General features: G+C 24.8%; 10 protein-coding genes across 10 annotated transcripts; 6 read left to right on the plus strand and 4 right to left on the minus strand.

Moving 5' to 3' along the window:
- Positions 1–120: 120 nt before the first annotated feature.
- DICPUDRAFT_151419 (uncharacterized protein) lies at positions 121–2,211 on the plus strand (the record flags this gene model as incomplete). The annotated part of the gene is made up of 1 exon (XM_003287272.1): positions 121–2,211. One exon carries the CDS (start codon positions 121–123, stop codon positions 2,209–2,211), a length of 2,091 nt encoding a protein of 696 aa, XP_003287320.1.
- A 3,953-nt stretch (positions 2,212–6,164) lies between these two features.
- DICPUDRAFT_91893 (uncharacterized protein) lies at positions 6,165–6,965 on the plus strand. Its single transcript, XM_003287273.1, has one exon. The coding sequence runs from the start codon at positions 6,192–6,194 to the stop codon at positions 6,915–6,917; it is 726 nt and encodes a 241-aa protein (XP_003287321.1). The 5' UTR covers positions 6,165–6,191; the 3' UTR covers positions 6,918–6,965.
- Positions 6,966–7,108: 143 nt separating this feature from the next.
- DICPUDRAFT_94376 (uncharacterized protein) lies at positions 7,109–8,747 on the minus strand (the record flags this gene model as incomplete). Its single annotated transcript, XM_003287286.1, has 5 exons — positions 8,513–8,747; positions 8,281–8,430; positions 8,114–8,217; positions 7,769–8,032; positions 7,109–7,697 (listed from the first exon to the last, which is right to left on the minus strand). Exons 1-5 carry the CDS (start codon positions 8,645–8,647, stop codon positions 7,109–7,111), a joined length of 1,242 nt encoding a protein of 413 aa, XP_003287334.1. The 5' UTR covers positions 8,648–8,747.
- Positions 8,748–9,493: 746 nt separating this feature from the next.
- Positions 9,494–10,801, plus strand: DICPUDRAFT_87536 (uncharacterized protein; the record flags this gene model as incomplete). Its single annotated transcript, XM_003287274.1, has 2 exons — positions 9,494–9,583; positions 9,659–10,801. 2 exons carry the CDS (start codon positions 9,494–9,496, stop codon positions 10,799–10,801), a joined length of 1,233 nt encoding a protein of 410 aa, XP_003287322.1.
- Positions 10,802–10,864: 63 nt separating this feature from the next.
- DICPUDRAFT_32306 (uncharacterized protein) lies at positions 10,865–11,911 on the minus strand (the record flags this gene model as incomplete). The annotated part of the gene is made up of 1 exon (XM_003287287.1): positions 10,865–11,911. One exon carries the CDS (start codon positions 11,909–11,911, stop codon positions 10,865–10,867), a length of 1,047 nt encoding a protein of 348 aa, XP_003287335.1.
- A 267-nt stretch (positions 11,912–12,178) lies between these two features.
- On the minus strand, positions 12,179–12,643 carry DICPUDRAFT_78182 (uncharacterized protein; the record flags this gene model as incomplete). Its single annotated transcript, XM_003287288.1, has 1 exon — positions 12,179–12,643. The coding sequence occupies one exon, from the start codon at positions 12,641–12,643 to the stop codon at positions 12,179–12,181; it is 465 nt and encodes a 154-aa protein (XP_003287336.1).
- Positions 12,644–16,174: 3,531 nt separating this feature from the next.
- Positions 16,175–17,556, plus strand: DICPUDRAFT_54771 (uncharacterized protein; the record flags this gene model as incomplete). The annotated part of the gene is made up of 3 exons (XM_003287275.1): positions 16,175–16,325; positions 16,393–16,502; positions 16,597–17,556. 3 exons carry the CDS (start codon positions 16,175–16,177, stop codon positions 17,425–17,427), a joined length of 1,092 nt encoding a protein of 363 aa, XP_003287323.1. The 3' UTR covers positions 17,428–17,556.
- Positions 17,557–17,821: 265 nt separating this feature from the next.
- DICPUDRAFT_151426 (uncharacterized protein) lies at positions 17,822–18,792 on the plus strand (the record flags this gene model as incomplete). The annotated part of the gene is made up of 2 exons (XM_003287276.1): positions 17,822–18,554; positions 18,629–18,792. The coding sequence occupies 2 exons, from the start codon at positions 17,822–17,824 to the stop codon at positions 18,790–18,792; spliced, it is 897 nt and encodes a 298-aa protein (XP_003287324.1).
- Positions 18,793–19,096: 304 nt separating this feature from the next.
- DICPUDRAFT_151427 (uncharacterized protein) lies at positions 19,097–22,057 on the minus strand (the record flags this gene model as incomplete). Its single annotated transcript, XM_003287289.1, has 2 exons — positions 19,097–21,826; positions 21,905–22,057. The coding sequence occupies 2 exons, from the start codon at positions 22,055–22,057 to the stop codon at positions 19,097–19,099; spliced, it is 2,883 nt and encodes a 960-aa protein (XP_003287337.1).
- A 313-nt stretch (positions 22,058–22,370) lies between these two features.
- On the plus strand, positions 22,371–23,072 carry DICPUDRAFT_87541 (uncharacterized protein; the record flags this gene model as incomplete). The annotated part of the gene is made up of 4 exons (XM_003287277.1): positions 22,371–22,405; positions 22,689–22,750; positions 22,831–22,945; positions 23,015–23,072. 4 exons carry the CDS (start codon positions 22,371–22,373, stop codon positions 23,070–23,072), a joined length of 270 nt encoding a protein of 89 aa, XP_003287325.1.
- Between the last annotated feature and the right edge of the window lie 102 nt (positions 23,073–23,174).

A 23,174-nucleotide genomic window follows, 5' to 3' on the forward strand; every position in this document is an offset into this window, starting at 1 on the left:
ATCAATTTAATCAAATTAATTAACAAAAAAAAAAAGAAAAAGAGAAAATAAATTATTTTCTTTTTTTTTTACATTATACCCCCCACACAATATCCAAATTAAAAGCACCACCACTTACAAATGACATCCTCAACAACACCTATACAACAACAACAACAAACAAACACCCAATTATCAGGTTCGGATAATGGTATTCCTATAGACGATAATGATACAAAAGATTTATTTGTTCAAGAGTATGAAATTGTAGTTAGTAAAACTCATGAAATATCAACAGTTCAATATTTTTGCAATAAGGCAGGTGATCCAATTTATTTCCCAGATAGAACTTTAGCTACATTATTTCAAGTTAATCTTTCAACACTTCGTGGTAGATTTAATCGTCTCACTAAAAAACATGAAGGTTATCGTCTTTTAATCAATGAAAAATCAAAAGCAAGATTAAGTTCATTACATTTTATCAATTGGGCAACTACTCAATATAATACAGAAAATCAAAGTACACCTTCATCCATAAATTCTTCAAGTGATTCAATACCATCTTCACCAAATAGTAATTCTTTTAGTGGTAATAATAATAACAATAATAATAATAATAATAATAATAATAATAATAATAATAATAATAATAATAATAATAATAATAATAATAATAGTACCAGTGTTAGTATTGGTAACATCAATATTCATAGTAGTAGTAATAATGGTTTAAATAATAGTGGTTCAAATAATAGTAATAGTGCTAATAGTGGTGTATCACCTTTACATGGTTTGGTTGCATTAAATCATATTGACTTGGTCAATATTGCATTATCAGAATGGATCGCTCATAACCATGAAAGATTAGGAACTTCTCTTAGAGATATTGAGAATAACTTAATGGCTGCAAACTTGTCATTCACCAGAAATATGGACACAATTTTTATTTTACAAAAGAAATCAAATAAATCTTCACCAAAGCCACCAAGTTTCTATACCACCCAACCTAATCATTATCACCATCATCTAGCAAATAATAACCAACAACCACAACAACCTCCATCACCATCAAATAAACAACAATATGGTAATCAACAACAACAAAGACAACCACCTTATATCCCACAAAATCAACAACAAAATCAACAATATATGATGCAACAAAGACAATCATCTTATATGCAACAAAATCAACAATACATAATACAACAACAACAAAATCAACAACCATATATAATGCAACAACAATATCACAATCAATATCATAATAATCAAAGCCCTCCATCATCACCTCTCTCCTATCCACAACATTATTCACCAAATCATTATAATAATGCTGTTTATAACAATCACAGTAATCAAATGGGTGAGCATAGATATGGTTCACAGCAATCCCAACAATATCAACATGTTGCCCACTCAGCCCCAATTCATCATAATCACCATGGTGGATCAGCTCATCATCATCATAGTCAACAACCGCCATCACCACAAAACCATTACCAACAACCATCACAATTCCACCCACCACAATCACCATCACACCATCATCATCAACAACAACAACAACTTAAGTACCCAACAAGCCATCGTGAAGAAATGAACTCATACTCCATGAGCAAGTTATCACCAAGAATGTTGGCTTCTAAAGCCTCATATCAATCATCATCTTCTATAAGCCCAAGAGAGGGACTATATCTTTCAATTTCAAAAGATAGCCCAGCCGCTTGTAGTAGTTCTCAAACTTCACCAACTTCATCTCCATCATATCAAGAGGTTGAAGAAGAAATCATTAGAAATCTTTCAAAGGTTTCCAAAAAGAGAAATAGTGAGGATAGTTCTTCTTGTTGCGATGATCAACATCCCGATAGTGATTCTTCAAGCTCATCACCTTACTCATTTGGCTTCAATTCAATCAAGAAGCATAGATTTGATAACTTCTCACTTACACCAAACTCATCCGATAATGAAGGTAGTAGCAGCCATCACAACGCCAAGAAATCAAATCACCACTTCAATCTTATTATCAATAATAATGAAAACAATAGCGGCAGCAGCAGCAACAACAACAACGGTGTTAATTTTGTTTTCAACAACAATAATAATAAGAAAACCATTGATCCAATTCAATGTAGAGCCTATAATGAAGAGTCCTATCAACAAAAGAATGATGGCTTAACTCTCAAACCAATTACTTGTGTTACCCCAGATATTAAAAATCTTTTATGTTAAAAGATTAATTTTAGTATCACTTGCGGTATGATAAATATCGAATTCACATTCATAATTTATCAAAGTAGTTTAAAAACGGTTTAGAGATTTCGTCATGTCAACTTGGTCAATTTTTTAAATTTATAAAACAACCAAAAAAAAAAAAAAAAAAAAAAAACAACATCCAAACTACAATATCAGTAACATCACCAACAACTTCCTTGTACAATATCAATAGTTATTTTAAAAATTCAATATTCCATCAATCATCATATCAATAGAATTTATTGCATTGGTTTTTATTTGGAGATTTTTTAAATTCAAAAATTAATAGTAAACATCAGTTTTTTTTTAGAAAATATTATAATAATAGTTTAGTAGTAATAATAATATCAGCAACAACATCCAGTTTATAATAGAACCAAATCAAATCAAAAAAAAAGAAAAAAAAAAAAAGTTAAATAAATTTAAAACTTACGATCATTTTTGATTGTTTGTCACCCCTCCCCCTCCCCCCTTAAAAACAAAAAAAAAAATCTAGACTTTAATAAATATTCCATTACCGATTAAAAATCACACACTCACAAAAACATTATGATAAAAACACAACCAGTCAAAACAAAACCTCAATAACCTTTATTTTTTATATATTCCATTTCAAACTTCACCTTTTTTTCGCCTACTTTTTCACACTTTTCCTTTCGCTCTTTCTTTTAATTTACTTTTTTTTTTTTTAATTATATTTTTGAGAACATAAAATTTTATTTTGGTAATTTTTTTTATTTTTACCAAACAAAGATTTATTTATTATAATTGAATTATTATGTAAGTTGCCCTTTTTTTTTTTAATATTTCTGTGAATTAATTAATTTCTTTTAAAATTTTTTTTTTAAAAATAAAAAAAAATTTAATTTATTTTTTAAATTTTTTATTTTTTTACACTTCACACACAAATTTGTTTTTTATTTTTTTTTTTGCACATTATATATATATTTATTATTTGTATTATAAAATGGAAAATCATGAGGATTTGTTTTTTAAAGTTTTTCATAATAAATTTCTATTTAATAAAATTATAAATTTTTTAGAAACAAATGAAATCAGAAAAATTAAATTTAAAAATATATATAAACTAGATTTTATAACTGAAAAAAAATTATATTCACTGCTTTATTCAAAATTAAAAGGAAAAGAATATTTACAGTTGGACAGGCTCTCAATTACAGCATTAATAAAAGATTGCAATAAATGGTACGAAAAAGAATTACTTACATTGTTTATAAAAGAAAAGGAGGAGGAGGTAGCTCCATTTGATCTATTAAAAATGGCAATTGAAGAGAGCAATGTTACAGCATTGGGTATCATCCTTCATCAGTTTCCCAAAGATTCTCTTGGTCCTTTGAAAATTTACAGTGTTTTGAATTCCAGCCAAGATGTTTTTAAATTCGTTTTAGATCCAAAAAATCAGCTAACAAATTATAGAATAGTAATAGATAATCATGTTTTATCAGATGCGGTTTATCGTATAACCTATAATAGTAAGATTACTGACAAGCAAGATATGGTTCAATTATTTTTTAACCATCCACAAGTTTCAATGTATTTGGAAAATAATAAATCATCATCTCTATCAATAAGACCAAATAAAAAAATCAAATCAAAAAATAATCACACCAATCAACAAATTGATTACAGACCAATAGCATTCAAAGAATTTATCAACATTTTCAGTGATATAGATTTCCAGTATAGATTATTAAACGAATTTTGCTGTGTTGGCGCTATAGAGTTAAACAAATTTGAAATGCTCTTAAAAATCTATGATGGTAATAAAGATAGATCAGTCAAAGAGTTGAAATTTTATCTAGATATTTTTTTTAAACTCTGCAGTAAAAATAAAAAGGATACTCAAAATATTGAAATTAGTGTTTATGATATGGAGACTCATGGGCCATCCAAAAAAGAGGAGGAGGAGTTTTATGATTTATCAAACCAAGTAGAGTCTAAAATCACCTCAGCTTTAGAGTCAATTAATAGTGGTGTTGATGAATATACTGTAAAGAAACAACTAAAAAGAATTTTGGTCGAGGAGTCTCAATCAACCTTTTTATATTTTCAATATCTTTTAGAATATGATGACCCAATAGAAGATTTAAATAATAATTTAGTATTGTCATATACATTTAAAGGTAAGAGTTTTATATTTAGTCATAACCAATATATAAATTATTGCATTTCTTTTACTAATAATTTTATTAGTGTTTAGTGTAAATTGTTTTAAATACCTTCTAAAGAAGCAAGAGCAACTCATAAAAGAAAAAGAAAAAGAAGAAAAAGAAGATTTTCAAGAGGAATTCATTGATACCGGGCTAACTAAATATCATATCAATAGTGTAATAGAGGAAAGCCATATAGTTGAAGTCATTCTAAAAAACCAAGAAAGAATACCAGAATTCTTAAGTTTATATTATTCTCAATTTAATAATCATAACAGCCCAACTAACAAATCAGCAATACCACTTCCAACATCAGCTAATAGTAACAAATCTAGTAATATTAATACAAATAATAATAACAATAACATTATAACATCAGATAAAGTTATTTTAAAATCATCCCTATGGGTTCAACTGAATGTAAAAACTTTAGATTCAATTCTTTTAGTCAAGGGTGTTTTTAGACAAAATTTAGTTTTAAATCCAAAAAAAATTAAAATAGCCTTACCTTTCAAAATAATCCAATGGTATATCGACAATATTTTAAAAAAAATAAATATGGCTTCACCATTATCATCTTCCAATATAACAAATAACATCAGTAATAGTAATAATAGTGGTTTAATAAACTTTACAAAAAACAATAACCAGTTATATCAAGACCATATCAAAGATTTTTTAATTCATTTTAAAGAAAATTCAGAAATTGACTATTTCATTAAAAACAATTCAATTTTCATTTTAAATTTCAATATAATCACATATGAAACACTAGAGTTACTAGATTATTTTAGAAAAAAGTTACCTCAAATACCAAAGTCCACAATTTATTCAAATACATTTATTAAATCAATTTATAATTGTGATTTGGATACACTGAAATATATCAATAGAACTTCAAAGGACACTTTTATGGATGATGGCATGGAACACAGTTTTAAATCAACGGACCTTAGTTTGGTTTGCTCATTGTTAGAATATTTAAGTGAGTCTGACTATAAGAACTTTTCACCAATATTAAAGTCCAAAGTGCTTTCATCTTTTATCTATTTTTTCAAAAGGATCTTGGATCTAGGAGGTAGCGAAGAGGAACATCTCAGAAGAGAGATATCAAAAATAAATCAAATATCAGCAAAAGATACATTAAAGATAGCAACCAATCTTTTATATCTTTCACATTCAGAGAGATTACAACCAGACAAAGCTGGTTTTTTTATAAAGGTTCTTATAGATAATTTTTCAGTATCAAAACCAAGCGGGCCTTTAATAACAGAAATTAGTGAAGAAATTATTCAATTGCTTAATGAAAATCGCAAAGAAAGCCGAAATGGATCCGCTTCATTTGATATAGACTACAGCTTCGCCCAATTTCTATTCACACATATAGATACAAAGCTCCACCAATCATTATCACCTTTGTTCAAATATATTTATAATAGGATGCTACATTGCACCGATAGAAACTTTAGTATTTATTCGATTATTAGTATGAATCAATTATACGACAAGTTTTCAATGAAATATGATAATCACTCATTTATCTTCACTATATCTGCTTTGCATTCGAAATCAAATAAGCTTTCAACGGTACTTCTAACAACACTTGCTATGCAATTATTTCCTTCTTATTCGGCACTAAATATAATATCTTTTTCAAAATTTTTATCAGGTGATCCATTTGTAAGTTTAGCATTTAGATCAACCCCAAGAACAATAATTAACTCAATAATAGATACTTTTACAATTAAATGTATCACAGACTCTACGGTGGAGAAGTTATTTTCAATGATAATCAAATTTTTACTTCAAAAATCATCAAATGGATACCTCAACAAATTCTATAGACTTTTAGTTTCTTTAAACGAAATTGGCTATATATTAAATTTAATGGAAAAGGAGCCACAAATTGATATTGATATTGATTTATTTGTTACAGTATCAGATGATGTCCAAGAACTTTCAAGACTAATTCAAATCAAAAATAACAGACAACAACCATTTGATATTAACAAGGTTTTAGAATTTTCGATGGACCCTGATAGCCCCAACTTCTCTTTTATTCAATTTATTTTAAACAATTATGACGATTTGAAAAAAATAGAATATTCAACATTATTTAACCAATCTAATATAGAAATTATAAATTATATTTATGAGAATCATAGATATATAATATCAGAACCAACAGATAAAGAATCATTTTATAATTTCACAGTCTCCAAATTTAAAAATTTAATAGATATAGAAAAATATAAAATTCTCTCCAAATATTATCAAAGTTTTATTTTAAATTCCTTTTTCTTCAAATTTGACCAAACAGTAACAATCGCTAGTTTAGATAAACAAATCATAATTGCAAAAATATTTAAATACCTTTATAATTTTTATTTAAAAAATAATAATAATAATGATAATAATAATAATAATAATGAATATATCGATAGGGCATATAAATATTTAACACAAAAGTCTAGTGACAAACTTAAAATATATGAGGTGTTATATAAATAAAATCATTTTTTTTAAACTTATTAAATAAAAAAATTAAAATTTTAAAATAATTAATCTTGTATTTATTTTTTTTATAATTTTTAAAGATACAGGCTATATAATCTTTGGTTATATAATTTGATTATAAAAATGATGAAAATTGTATTTTTATATTTTGTCATTATTGTTATTGTTATTATTTATTTTATTGACTAATGATGCTTTGGAGATGGTATTAAATCTGAAATTAAAAGTTTCCAATCGTTAATTTCTTCTGTATAGTTTGAAAGGATAACTATTTCTGGTTTTGAACTATGAGAGATGTGAATTTCTAAATCGCTATATCCGTTGTGTTGTGGATCGGCAACGATATCAACTTTTGATACAGTATCGAGATCAATACTTTGGACCAATAATTGTTTGGCATCGTCTATATATTCCTTTAATTCACCATCAGTTGAGATTTCATAGAATCTTTTTTCCAATTTTCCCTCTGGGAATTTTCTCTTCATCCAACCTTCCTTTAAGAGTTTACTAACTAAGCATGGATTTGAATTTGATGATGATGATCTTGATCTGGTGATTGGTACAGAGTTTACAACTATTTTGCTATTATTACTACTGCTGCATGTGCTGCTGCAACTACTGCTGGTGGTGATAGTTGGTGATGTATTAATATTGTTTGCTAAAGATGAAATAGATGAAGAAGATGATGATGCTGATGATATTGATGAGTTTGAAGATGCTAATCTTTCATTTGGAAATGAAATACTTCTATTTCTTTTAGATTTATTAAAGTTTCTATATAAATTATAAAAAAAAAAAGAGTTAATATACTTTTTTTTTTGTGATGGCTATATATTTGTTTTTACCTTTCGTCATCAATTTCTAAATTTGACATTAATCTAGTATTTTCAGAATTAACTTTTGAAAGTTTTTCTTGTTCCCTAATAATTTTTTGACCAAGTACAAAGTTTTCAGCTTTTAATGCATCAATATCCTCTTTCTTTGCAATACCTTCACCTTGTTCTTTCTCCAATTCTTTAATTTTATCTCTTAATTCGATCACTTCATCTTCTAACTTTAATAAATATTTATGATCATTTATTTCATTTTCTAATCTTTTTTCTAAAACCCTAAATAATAATAATAATAATAATAAAATAAATAAAATGATTAATTTTTGCTATTATTATAACTATTACAAACAAACTTACTTTTTATCTTTCATAACTTCTTGAATTTGCTTTTGTAATTTATTAACAATAAATTCCTCCTCTTGCTCTAATTGATTTTCAAGATCGACCTTTTCTTTCATTATCTAAAAAATATAATGACATTAATACCATTGTATATTAAATAATATTATTTAGTTTATACTTACTGCTAACATTTTTTTCTGTAATGTATTGGTTAGGTACTCTTCTTCTTGTTCTACTTTAAGGGCAAGTTCTTCTTTTTCTTTTTTTAATTGATTTAAATATTTCATAAATTTATTTGTAATATATTCTTCTTCATTTTCAGTAACAATTTGCTAAATGTTAAAAAAAAAAAAAAAATTAATTAATTAATAAATAAATAATAATAAGTTGTGATGGTTTTAAAAAAATACTTACAATTCTAGCATGTTGTTCCCTAAGATGCTTAATCTCTTCAGTTAAAGTTTTATTTCTATTTTTTTCAACTACTAACTGTCTTTGAAGCTCTTCTATAATTTCACCTTGTGATTTATCTGCTAAACTACTATCCATTTTCTTTCTGTTGTTCTATGTATGAATAAAAACAATTATTTGCTAATATATGTGGTGTATGTGTGTAATTCGAAAAGAGAAGTATTAATTTTAAAAAATTAAAAAAAAAATACAAAAATACAAATAAAATTAAATTAAATTTAAAAAAATAAAAATAAAATTAATAAAAAAAAAAAAATAGATTTTGATTGTGTGGGGTATAATGAAACACAAATAATTATAAATTATCGAAAAAGAAGTGTATAAACTATAAAGTTTTTTATTTATTTCTTTTATATTTATGTTAGGAAAATTGTGAAATTATTTTTTTTTTTTTTTTTTTTTTAAAATATTTAATTTATTTTTTGAAAAAAAAATAATTTTTTTTATTAATTTTTTTTTATTTTAAATATTTTCAAAATAAATTAATTTTTTTTAGATTTTTTTTAAAATAATAATATATAAACCATGTTGATTTGATATCAAAAAAAAAAAAAATTATTATAATAAAAGAGACATATATTAAAAAAAATAAAACTGTTGTTTTACAACTAGGTATGCATAAAAAACTGGTAGTGTGGTTGTAAATATTATTTTTATAGTTTTTTGTCATTATTTCTATCTATTTCCTTTACTGCTTTTATTATTTATTTTACCATATTTATTTGGAATAATAAAATAAATAATAAAAACAGTAAAGGAAATCAAATAGATAATGATAGTTACAGTTAAAAAATAAACAGAAAAAAAATAAAATTAAAAAATAAAATTTTTTTTTTTAAAAAATTTTTTTTAAAATTTTTTTCGTAATATTAACAAACGAACGAATATATTTTTGTGTTACTAACAAAAAAAAATAATAAATAAATGGATGTTGTATTGGGTTTTTTAGAGGAACCAATTAATAAAGATGAATTAACAAGTAATTATTTCCCAAATAAAATTGGTGGTAAACCAGTAAGTATAAAATAAAATTTATAGCAATAGATATAATAATTAATTTAATATATTAATATTTATTCAATATTAAAGGCATGGTTAGATTTAGGTAATATACCAAAAAGAGAGGAGTTATTATGTGAAAAATGTTCAAAACAAATGTCATTTTTATTACAAATTTATGCACCATGGGATGAAAAGAAAGAGTGCCATCATCGTTCAGTATTTATATTTTGTTGTCAAAATGGTGGTTGTAATTATTATAAAGCAATTAGATCACAACTTGAACAAGTTAACGAATACTATCCAGAGGATGCAGAAGAAAGAAAATATGAGGAAGGTTATAGTATCAGCGAAGAGAAATATTTAGTAAATAGACAAACCACATGTGAGTTTTGTGGTTTACATTCAAAATCAAAATGTGCAGGTTGTCAAAAAGTAAATTATTGTTGCAAAGAGCATCAGCAAGCCGATTGGGATTTAGGACATCGTGAACAATGTAAAATATTAAAAGAGAAACCAGACACACCATCAGATAAATTACCAAGTAAAAAACAAGTAGATTTCCTTTTTAAAGAGTTTGAACTTATAAACGAAACAATGGAATTACTTGATTTCCCAATGTATCATAATTATGGATCATCAAGTGGTGCCAGTGGTGCAGACCAAGATGATGAGGACGACGAGGAAGAGCATGAAGATGATGATGCAGATGATGTTGAAATCGATGAACATGGAAATGTTGTTAAGATGAGCCAATGTAAAGACTTAATGATCACCAAGGAAATTACAACCAACGATCCAGATACAATTAAAGACTTTGAAGATTATGTAGGCGAAACTGGTAAAAGTGGTGGCTTCAACGACGAAACCTTTTTAAATATCAAAGATAAACAATTACTTTACTTTAGACGTATTTTAGCAAAGGACCAAGATCAAGTATTAAGATATTGCAGAGATCCAAATTACCCAATTGTTTGGGTTTCAGAAACAGATAAACAAAATCCCCAAGAAGTTCCATGTTGCGAAAATTGTGGTGGTAATCGTAAATTTGAATTCCAAATTCTTCCTCCATTACTTTATTTCCTTGGTATGGATCAACAACTTATGAGTACAATAGACATTGATTTTGGTGTTTTATCAATTTATACATGCGAAAACTCTTGTAAAAAGAATTCAACCTATAAAAATTCATTAATCAATGAATTTATTTTTAAACAAGATTTTAAAAAATAAATAAATAAAAATTTAAAATATAAAAAAAAAAATTTAAAATTGGTAAATTAAATATTGTTATTTTTATTGATCTTCTTCTTCTTCTCTTGGTGGATAAAATGTTTCAATTGATAATACTTTTTTAGCCCATTTTACCATTGGCATATCAATCATCTTACCATCAATTTCGAAAGCACCTTTGCCTTGTGATTGATGAATTTCGTTCTCTTCTACGATTTTAGATGCAAATCTGAATTTTTCTAATGATGGTCTAAAACAATCGTTGATGATTTCGATTTGATTTGGATGAATAGCTTGCTTACCGTGGAAACCCAAGTGGACACCTTCAAGTGTTTCTTTTTTAAGAGCTTCTTGATCTTTATAGTTTATGCAAACCATATCGATAGCCTGTAAACCATGAGCTACAGCATGATTAACTACGCTACTACGAGCATATAACAACTCGGTGGCGGAAGGAGTACGAGTGATACCAGTATCTGCACAATAGTCCTCTGAGGCAAATATTAATGCATTTAATTGTGATGGTGTATCGGTACCTAAACTATAATTACAAATATCCTTTAAATTGATAACGCTGATTGCTGATTCGACACATGCCATAAACTTTAAATTGGCGGCATTCTTATCACCACATTTCTCTCTGAGTAATAATGTTATATAATGTAAATGGTATGGATGCTCTACTTTTGGAATGACAATGCCATCGATATAGGTTGGTATCTTTGCAATCATATCAATGTCAGCTTCGAGTAAACCACTATCGACACTATTAACTCTAACCAATAATTCTGCTTTACCAAATGAATCTTCGACTACAGATTTCTTAATCATTTCTCTAGCTTCTTCTTTTTTATTAATTGCTACACCATCTTCTATATCCAATACAATTGAGTCGATTTTATCTGATAATGCAATGGCTTTGTCAATTTTTCTTCTATCGCTGCCTGGTACATTAAAAAATACTCTTCTTAATGGTTTATCGAATATATTTTGTGATTTATTAAAACTTGATGGTTTTTTAATTGATGTTGAATAATAACATTTATTAAAATTATTTATAGTTTTGATAAGGTTATTTTTATTTATAATTTTAAATATTTGACTGTTCATTGTATGTTATTTAATATTAAAAAATGAAAATTAAAAAAATAAAAAAATTTTAAAATGAAAAAAAAAATAAAAAAATAATTAATTTTTTTGAAAAAAGTAAAAAAAAATAAATTTGTGTGTGTGTATAATTTCAAATAAATGGCTATTAGTATTTCTTTTTTTTTAATGAAATAATCGATTTTATTTATTAATAAAAACTATTATTTGAAAAAACAATTTTTTTACTATTTATTGTTTTTTTTTTTTTTTTTTTCAAATCACATTTTTTTAAAATGTAACAGAAAGAACTTGTAAATTTGGACGTTGAGTACCTTCAATAATGAAACCAAAAGTGTATTGTGCATTAGAATTGATGGATGGTTGGTAAGATGGAAGAGTTAAAACTCCATTTGGTAAACGTACAACATTCCAAATTGAAGTACCATCACGAAGTCTAAGAGTGTAGTCACTGCCAATGTAGATATTTTTAATGTCACGGTTCAAATTATTGGTGATGATAACATCATATTGGGAATATACTTTATCATTACGTGAACCATCTTTCCAGGAGCCAATAAATTTGAAGGTCAATGTAACTTCATGACAATCATTGATTGGAATACAATTGCAAACACTATCAATTTGACGACATACTTGGTTTGGTGGGCAACTATGTGGACCACATGGATATAATGATGCAGATGATACTGCAACACTTAATAATAAACCTAATAAAATAAAAATGAATTTCATTGTTTAATTAAATTAAAAAAATAATTTTGTTTAGAAATATTTGTTTTAACTATTTATTAAAATACTATTTTAAAATATAAATTTTTGATATAAATAAATAATTTCAAAAAAAATAATTCAATTTATAGTTTTTCAAAATAAAATAAAATTAATTAATAAAACAAATAAATCAAATGATTATTAATCATATTATAACTTTATTCTTAAATTGAATATTTAGATTAAAAAAGAAATATTACTAATCAACCCTAAAAAAATAAAAATAAAAAACAAAAGATAAAAAAAAAAAAAAAAAAGTTCTCTATGTTTTATAAAAAAATATATTAAAGTGTAAACAATAACACATCAACTTTATTTTATTTTTTTTATTATTTTTTTATTTATAAAAGGTTGAGGTAAAGCAAAAGGAGTCAGATTTGAATGAATGACAAGGATAGTCACCTTTCTTTATAATAAAGATGTCTCATTTCTTCACTCTCCATAAACCTAAAAGAAAATTACACATAAAAAAACCATTTATTTAAAAAACTCAGTCTGAGGTATTATGGGAAAAAATAAAATTCGGTAAAAAAAAAAAAAAATTTTAAAAAATATAAAATAAGTTTTATTTTAACTTTTTTTTAAAAAAAATACTTTATATAAAAATGTGTAGTTATAAATGTTTAAATAGATTGAACCTCAATTTTTGTGCCCATAGGCATAGTCATAAAAAAATAGACCAAAGATCTAAAATTTTTTTATAATTATAACTCTTCCTCATATTCATAATCTTATCGTCTCTCTTTGGTTGACTTTTTATAATGTGTAAAAATTTTAAATTAGAAATGTCCAAACTATATAAATCATCATTACTTTAAATTTAAATAAAATAAAATTGATATTATAAAAATAATTTATATTAAAAATTTTAATTTAAAAATTTTCTTGTTTTTCACCCACTAATGAAAAACAAGAAAAGAGATCACCCTTAAAATCAGGTTCAGATCTCTTTTTTTTTAAATATTATTCATTTTTTTAATATTATTATTTTGATTTTGATTTTGATGAAATATTAAAATTAATTAAAATAAAAATAATTATAATAAAAAAAAAAAAAAAATAAAAAAAAATAGGTTTTGTTCACCTTTTATTTTGTTTTTAAACTATACCTTTTAATAACTGTAAATATAAATATATTTGATAAAAAATAACCTTGTAAAATATATTTAAAACTATACTTTTAAGCTATTATATATTTTTAAAATAATAAAGCAAGAAAACAATAACCAAACCAAACCAAACCAAATCAAATCAAACCAATTTAAATCAAATCAAACTAAACCAAACCAATAAATACTATTATAAAATAAACATAATTATAAATATTAATGTATAATTTTTATCAATCTATAATTTAGTTTTTTATTATTAACCTCTTTTCATTTAAATAAATATATAAATTATTATTTTCAATTGTATGTTTATGTGTGTTAACATATTACATATTTTTTTTATAAAAAAATAAATAAATAAATAAACAAATAAATAAATAAATAATTAAATAAATAAATAAATTAAATAAAATAATTAAAAATAATTAAATATACTATGTAATATAGAAATGTAACAGTGTGTGTGTTTATGTCTGTGTCTTTTGTGTGTGTGTGTGTATGTGTGTGTCTGTTTTTTATTTAAATTTTTTTTAAAAAATAAATAAAAATTTAAATAAAACAACCACCAATATTAATAATAATATGATACACATTAAAAAATAAATTACATGTATACGAACAGTTAAGTTAACATTTGGTGACTGCGATTATAACATTTATTTACCCACAATAACAATCAATAATTTTTTATTATTTTTTATTTGTTTTTAATATCATTTTTTATTTTCTTTTTTTTTTTATATCAAAAATTTTATTTTATTTTTTTTTTTTTTTTTGTTTGTTTTTTTAATATAAAGTAAAAAATATAATACTTAAATTTACTTACTATATATATATATTTATTAAATCATTTTTTTTTTTGTTTTTATCATTAATAATATTTTATAAAAAAAAAAAAATCAATTCATTCCATTTAATCACTTTTAATTTTTTTTTTAAAAATTTTAATTTCACATATCTCTTTCCTCATTTATTATTTTTTATAGTTTTGTTTTAAAATTGATAATAAAAAAAAAAAAAAAAAAAAAACTAACTTCTTTTTCTTTACTTTGGATAAAAAAAAAAAAATAACCTTTTAGTGTATATATGTTTGTAATAATATAATTGTAATATAGTAAAATTAAAAATAAAAAAAAAAAAAATATTTAACAGGATAGATAAAAACGAACAAATTGAAGAAAAGAAAAAAAAAAAATATAATATATAAAAAGAAGCAGGTCAAGTTAAAAAGAGGTTTTTATTATTTTTTTTTTAAAGGTAAATTATTCTTAAAAAAAAAAAAAAACAGCATCACTTTTGTGCTTTAATTTGTGTAATTTATAATCAAACACAAAGAAAAACAAAAACTAAAAAAAAATCATATTACCCTACATCATAAATCACTTATAATGATAATAATAATATAGTAAAAATTTGTTTATTTTATTTTTATTTATTGTTTTTTTTTTTTTTTTTTTTTTAAAATCTTTGAATGAAAAAAAGCCCCACCCAGCCAATCAAAATATTGTGATTGTCAATCATTGGACTATATATATAAAAAAAAAAATTTTAATTTTAAAATAAAAAAAAAAAAATAAAAAAAAATAAAAAAAAAATAAAAATTTTTTTTTAAATTTTTTCAAATTTTTTTTGGCTAAACTGCTTTTATTTTGAAAAAAAAAAAAAATTTTAAAAATTAAAAATAAAAAAAAACTCTTTATAACAAAAAAAAACAATAAATAAAACACACCATCACATAACACATTCATCCACGAATCATATCTCATATATATAATATATTTGTATATAATTGTGTTGTTTTTATCCTTTTTTTTTTCTTTTTTCCATTTCCTTTTTTTTTTTTTTTTTTTTTTTTGATATAAATAAAAAATATTATATAAAAAAAAAATTTGTTTATTTATCAAAAATAACAAAATATCTCATAAAATAACACAAAATAATAGTAATAATATTAGTTTATATAGTGTGCATACATACTAATTTTAGATAATAATCCTTTTTTTCATATATATTTGTATAACACCCTCATTTTAAAAAAAATATCTCAATATTATATATATATAATCTTTCAACAATAAAAATTATATATATTTATGTATAAGGTAGAAGAATATCAAAAATTCAAACAGCAACTACAACTTAACAACAGTCAAGTCACAGAAACTTAAAATTTTAAAATATTATATTCAATTTAGTATAATATTAGTTATTTATTTAAATTCAAACAAACACACCCACAAATTAAACCAAAAAACTGGGAATTGCTAAAATTTATACTGTATAGATAATAATCAGAAAACAGGATCAACAAATTATAATAATAAGCAATTTAATATCTGTAAAAATTACTCTATAAAAATCAAATAATAAATATATAAAAATGATTGCGCCAGCCGTAGGATATTTAATTGAAGGTAATGGTCCAGAACCAGCTCAAGTTTTTGATTGCAATGTTCCAAATTTATTAGAAGGTGTATTTGATCTTTCAGACAATGATTCAATTTATTACAGAGAAAACTTTTTAAATATTCGTATGTAGTTAAAAAAAAAAAAAAAAAAACTTTTATATTATAAATATTAATTTGTTTTTTTTTTTAGAACATTATAACTTTTTATCACCACCATCATCACCAAATGGACCAATAGGTATTTCGATTGTAACAGATAAAGAAGGAAAAAATTATTTAGCATTAGTCAGAACACAAGCAGTACGTTATTATCATATCAATTCACCCCCCATTTTTATTCCCTCCAAAAATATATTAATTTTTTTATATTTTTTTTAATTTTTTTATTAAATAGGGTAATCAAAGAGTTAAAATACCAATCGAAAATATTAAAGCATCATGGTGGAGAAGAATATTTAGAACAGGTCCAAGTCCATATGATATATTAAAATCAATAGGCAATTATAATGGATTAAAATTAATTACAGATAACGGAGTATCACAAGCATTTATGAATCTCGAAGAGAAACAAACAATTAAAGGATTTAAATTTGGAATTTTATATGCTCAAGAGGGACAAAATAAAGAGGATGAAATGTTTTCAAATGTTAAAACAAGTCCAGAATTTGAAGAGTTTTTAGATTTTATTGGTGAACGTGTACCATTAGAAGGATGGCAACATTTCAGAGCAGGTCTTGATGTTCGTACTGGCACAACAGGATCACACTCAATATATCAACGTTGGAATAATAACGAAGTTATGTATCATGTATCATGTATGTTACCATTCAATGAAAAAGATAAACAACAACTTGAAAGAAAACGTCACATTGGTAATGATATAGTTGTCATCGTTTTCCAAGATGGCGATACTGTTTATCGTCCAACCACCATTAGTTCACGTCAAGTTCACGTTGTACTCTTAGTTAAAGCCACCACACTCGAATCTGACCCAGGTCAACGTTACTATAAAATGGCAGTCGTCTCCAAAGATTCTGTCCCTGAATTTGGTCCTGCTATGCCCTCAAATGGTCTCTTTAAAAAAGATCAAGCTTTCAAAGATTTCTTTTATGCAAAATTATTAAATGCTGAAAAAGCAAGTTACACTGCTCCAATTTTAGGTGTAAAATTATCTCGTACTAGAGTAGCTTTATTAAAAGATGTTTCTGAAGTTTTTGTTAAATAATAAAATTAAATAATAAATAATAAATAAATAAATAATGGAATGATATAAATAAAAAAGATTCAAAAAAAATTTAAAAAAAAAAAATATAATAAAAAAATAAAAACAATATATTTATATATAATAAATTATAAAAAAAAAAAAATCCTAATAGATAAATAATGGTTTGTGTTAACACTCATTTTATTTGTTTTTTAAATATTATTATTATTATAAAACCATCAACCCATTTTTTAAGTAGGTTTTTTTTTAAAAAATTTTTTTAAAATTTTTTTTTTTTTAAATTTTATTTTTATAATTTCAGTTTTATTATTCGCAATTTAAAGACTTTAAACTAAATAATAGTAAAAATAATAGTATAAATAATATTAATAATAAAATAGTAAAAAAATAAAAAATGTTAGAAAAGTTTGATTATGACTTAATTAAAAGTGCAGCAAATAATGATACAAAAAAATTAAGAGAAATTTTAGATTGTGGTGTTGATATCAATATGATGGAGTTTGACAAGGGTACAACAGCGTTACATATAGCATGTTCAAGGGGAAATAAACAAATTATCGAACTTTTAGTATCAAGAGGAGCAGATGTTAATGTACAAGATAATAGAGGTGTAACACCATTGCACTCTTTGGTAACCAACAGATACGATATTTTAGCATTGTGGTTAATTCGTCATGGTGGTAATATTAAAATTCAAGATAATAATGGTTTTGCACCATACGATTATGCTCAAGGTTGGTTTCAAAGAGAAATGGTACTAGCATCTGAGGGTAAAACTTCCCAATCTGAAGAACAATTGGAAGAACAACAAAAAGAAATCAAGCAAAAAGAAGAGCAATATCAACAACAGGTTTCAACTTTAAAGAGACAGATGGTAGAGTCTGCAAGTACCAGTGGTGCCTCATCAGCAACCTCACCAAAGATGTCTGGATATGATACTGTTAAGGGTGGCATTTTAATGAATTCCTCCGAAGTTTTAAAGGTTTTCTTTAGAGGTGAATCCTATAAAAGTGTTAAAGTTTCAAATACTGATACCGCCAGAGATCTTTGTAAAATTATGGCAGAGAAGTTTAATATGCCATCATACGATAAATGTTTTGATATTTGTGAAACTGTCAAGGGTAGAAGTAAGTAAAACTATTAATTATCCTTTTCATTTTTTTTAAATCTAATTTATCATTTGTTTTTTTTTTGATTACAGCTCGTTTTTTACAACCAACAGATTATTTAATTCCAGCAAAATCAAAATGGCCAATTATTGTCGGTACTTCTGGTAATGAAACCCATCTCCATTGTTTCTTTTCAGTAATCATAAGAAAAACTGCTCCAAAAGAAGCTGTTGAGTTATTTGAAAAAGTTTTATAGAGTTTCTTTTCAAACCATCAATAATTTGTCAAATATTATTTAATCAATGTAATTTTAGTGCATATACCTGTAAATAAATAAATTCAATTTCCTTTGTTTTTTTTTATTTTTTTTCAAATCATCGACATGTATAAGTATTTTTTTCAATACAAATGTCTTTTTTTTTACCATATCTTCTGTTTTTCAAATAAAGTAACAAATTTTAGAGCAATATTTTAGGGCAATCTGACAGGGCTATTTTTTTAAGAAATTCAGTTAAATAACCAAAAAAATAAAAAAAAATATTTATTTATAATTTATATTTTTAGTATATATATTTGTTTAAAACTGTATTAAGGTTTTGTAATTGAGTAGCTAGTTCGGGTGAAATTTTAGATGAACTAGATTGTGGAGATATTGGTTTCGAGAGTGCTACAGATCTTCTATTTAAACCAGGAGTTGAAGGTGGTAGTTTTTCGGTTGTAATATTTTTAATGGAGTCTGCTATTGATTGAGCCTTCTGGGTAGATTGAGCTTTACCTGGTAGATGGCTTGATGGGTCGGGTTGTTGTATAGTAGATATAAGAGAGTTATCAATTTCTTCGATGAAAACTGGTAATGATTGTAAAAGAGTTTCATAAAGCTCTAATGGAATTGCTTGTGGTTGAACATTATAAAGAATAGAAACAATTGTTAAGAGTGGAGTTGAATAACGTTCTGTATCGTATACTTTTAGTTTATCTCTGGTTTGACTTTCTTTAATATAATATAAAAACTCTGGAGTTAAGATTTCATAGCGTTCATTTAAATATTGGTTAAATTCGAATTCTTCGGTGACTGCATTTAAAAGGTTGAATAGGATTATATAAAATTGATCGAAAATATGAAAAGATTGAAGTATTTCTAAATAAATTCTATTGATTGGCATTGAAAGAACGATGTTTAGTCTATTTTTAGAAGAGAAGTCGATAATATCATCTACATCTGGTCCCATACTTGCATCCTTAATTGGGGTTGGGCTATTTAAAAGTCGTAAAAAGTCTTTCATGAAAGATAGTTGTTGAATAATTTGATCGGCATTGGTCAAGTATTCATTAAGTTTCATTTCCTCCAAATCTCCGTTACCATAAACGATTGGTGGTGGTACTGAGCCAGATGAATCTCTTAGACCTCCACCACTGGGAGTAGATCTTCCCAATGATGGTGAGGGGGTATTACTATTACTATTGCTATTATTGGCCCCACTTGAAACAGAACCACTTCTAATATGATCTTTTTTAAATGGTGATGCTGGTGGTGGAGTATTAGATGAGATGGATGGTGATGATGATGATAGAGATGATGGTTTTTCAATTGTGCCACTAGTGTTTAAAAGTGGACTACCCAAACTATTGGTCGAGTCTCCTAATTGGTATTTCTTTTCAAATATACTTGGGTGTAAGAGTAGACGAACGATTGGCATACAATAATTAAGCTTTGTTTTAAATATTTCTACTACTTGAATTGCAAATTGGAAGCATTTGGTTGTGTTATAATTTAAAAGTACCTCTACTAATTCTAAAATTGTTTCCATTCTTATACTATTATGGTCACCCTTTAATATCATGAGCACATCACGTTCGATATCTGTTATTTCCTCACCACCCTTGAAACTCTTGATATGATATTGAATATCGAGGTTTACTTTAAGCTCTTTAATTTTGGTCATTAAATTGGTTGATAGTTGTGTGGAGTATTTTTCATAATAGGTTGGAGGAATATAGTAGGCATATGCTTCAATTTCTTTGAGTGTTTCTTTTTTACAATTTACTTTGAGTATTGTTGATTTTAATACGTCAGATAAACTATCATCGATGTTTTGTTGGAAACAAAGCGAAAGAAGAGTTTTAGCTTTTTCAAGGCTTTCTGTAGTTCCTGTTCTTGAGTGTTTATTTGCTAATTGAATTGCTTTTTCGAAACCTTGAGTGAAATCTCTATTATAAATTAAATGTTCTGCTACTCTTTCTGATTTTTCTTTTTTTTCAAATTTTGAGTGAATAATTGGATTCATAAATTTAGGATTGATATCTGCATAGTAAATTTCACCGGCTTGATTAACACCAAAATTATTATAACCATCATTTTCAAAGAAACCAGAGTAAATAAAAGGTGATACTTCATCCTTTTGAAATAGGTTGTAGTGTGGTTCATTCATGAGACTCCACATTTTATATTCACCATCGATACCCGAACTAACCAATAGTTCGCTATGAGTAGGACACCAGTCGATATTTGAAATTGAACTTGAATGACCAAAGAAACTAATAATTGGCTCGGCAGTTGAACGAAGATCCCACATTGAAATTTCACCATTATCGCTTGCTGATGCGAACCAATAGGGTACAAATGGATGCCATGCGACATTTTTAACAGAAACAGTTGAGAGTAATGATGATGTATTGGTTGAATTGGCCGATAAATGGTTGCTCCAAACAGTTGGTGATTTTCTAGTTGTACCATAGCTACTCATTAATCTAGTATCTGTTATTCTTATGGAATTTTCAGAACCACCAATTAATGAGTAGTTTTTTGAATGTGGTGACCATTTTGAACAATAAATTGGTTGATCTGAAACTTTATATGAAATAGTTGGACGAACTGCATCCGAGAAATCCCAAATATGATAGTAGTTATTCTCTAACGATGAAAATGTTTCTGGATTCAATTTATTAATTGATACTGATTTAACTACTGTATTAAAACCTGTTGAACCAATAGTTTGAGATACCTCTTTAATACCTTTAAGTTTTGTGTGTATAAATGTTTCTCTTAATTCAGGATCGTCTGTTGAATTTGGGTTATTTTGATAGTAAAATATTTGGCCATCTATTGAACCTGCAATCATTGAATCGTTAAACCATGATAATGATTTAAATGTTGATTCTTGTATAAACTCTTTTACAACTGTTACGAGTGGTTTGCTTTCAATTGAAGTTTTTTCTGATTTTTTAACCTGTACAACTCTACAAACATCTCTTTTTGTTGATGTATCTGATATTAAAATTTGGTTTGAAATCTAAATTGTAAAAATAAATGATTTTTTTTTAATATTTAAATTTTAAATTTTAAAATTTTTTTTATTTTTTTTAATTACATTTGATTGAGTAGCAGTTGATATATTATCTATGGTTCTATCTAGTAGTCTTTCGAATGAAATTAAATTCTTTTTATATCTTTTCCCTGTCACCAATGCTAGTTTTCTCCATGAACCACTTGCCGGGATAACTGATTGATTATCTCCATCCATTCATTCAGAACTTTGAAATATATTAATATATATAAATAAATAAATAAACTATGTTACAATAAATATAAAACAATAAAAATATCAATATATGATTGGTATAATTGCTTTATGATTTCGATTACTGATTTTTTTAATATTGAAAAGAAAATAAATTTAAAAAAAATAAAAAATAAAAAATTAAAAAAAATATTTTTTATTTTTTTAATTTTTTTTATTTTTTTTTTTTTTAAAATTTATTTTCTTTTTCTTTAAACTTTTTTTTTTTCTTTTTTTATTTTATAAAATTAAATTAGATAAAAGCAAACTATATAAGATGGATAAACAATTATCAGAAACTTTTAATCACCTGTATGATTCATTTAAAATTTTTTTAGTTTTTTTTTAAAATAATTACAACAATAAAAATAATCACAATCATAATGACTGTAACTTCATTATATGTGTTAAATAGTTTTATAGTTATTTAATAAAGAAATATTAATAATATTAATAATATTAATAAAAATAATAACTATTTAACATTGTGATTATTATGGTTATTATGATTACTATAGTTATATAAAACAATAAAACGATTGATTATGCAACAGCAAACTAATAATAATTTTCTTTTTTTCTTTTTTTTAAATAGCTCACAACAAAATGGTGTTGTTGGATATTCAGTTGTTGATGAAAATGGACTTTGTTTAAAAGGTATTTATTTATTTATTCAATGAATGACCATTTATAAAACGAATTTTTAGATTTCTAACCCTGTTTTATAACACTTTTAGCTCATGGTCCAGGTCAAAATAATAATGCAGGTTTTTATAAATCATTATTAGATAAATCCAGACAATTATCAGAAGGTTCCGAAGTTGCCTCTGTTACAATCGAAACTGATACTACGTAAGAATTTATTTTTAGAAATTACTATAGAAATTCTATTTATATTAACCTTTTATTTTTTATTTTTAGTAATATTTTCATTCAACACAATCAAAAAATTACTCTTGCTGTTTCAAAACTTCCATAAAATAATATCAATTTATATATATACAGAAAAAAAAAAGAAAAAAAAATATAAAATAAAAATAGTTTTTTAAAAAAAAAAAAAAAAGATATAATAATTATTTAA

This window comes from Dictyostelium purpureum (assembly GCF_000190715.1).
Source record: "Dictyostelium purpureum unplaced genomic scaffold DICPUscaffold_96, whole genome shotgun sequence".
Lineage (NCBI taxonomy): Eukaryota > Evosea > Eumycetozoa > Dictyosteliales > Dictyosteliaceae > Dictyostelium > Dictyostelium purpureum.

Bases quoted from the DNA above. Each gene is read 5' to 3' on its own strand.
- DICPUDRAFT_91893 (XM_003287273.1), top strand. From the start codon at position 6,192: ATGATAATCAAATTTTTACTTCAAAAATCATCAAATGGATACCTCAAC.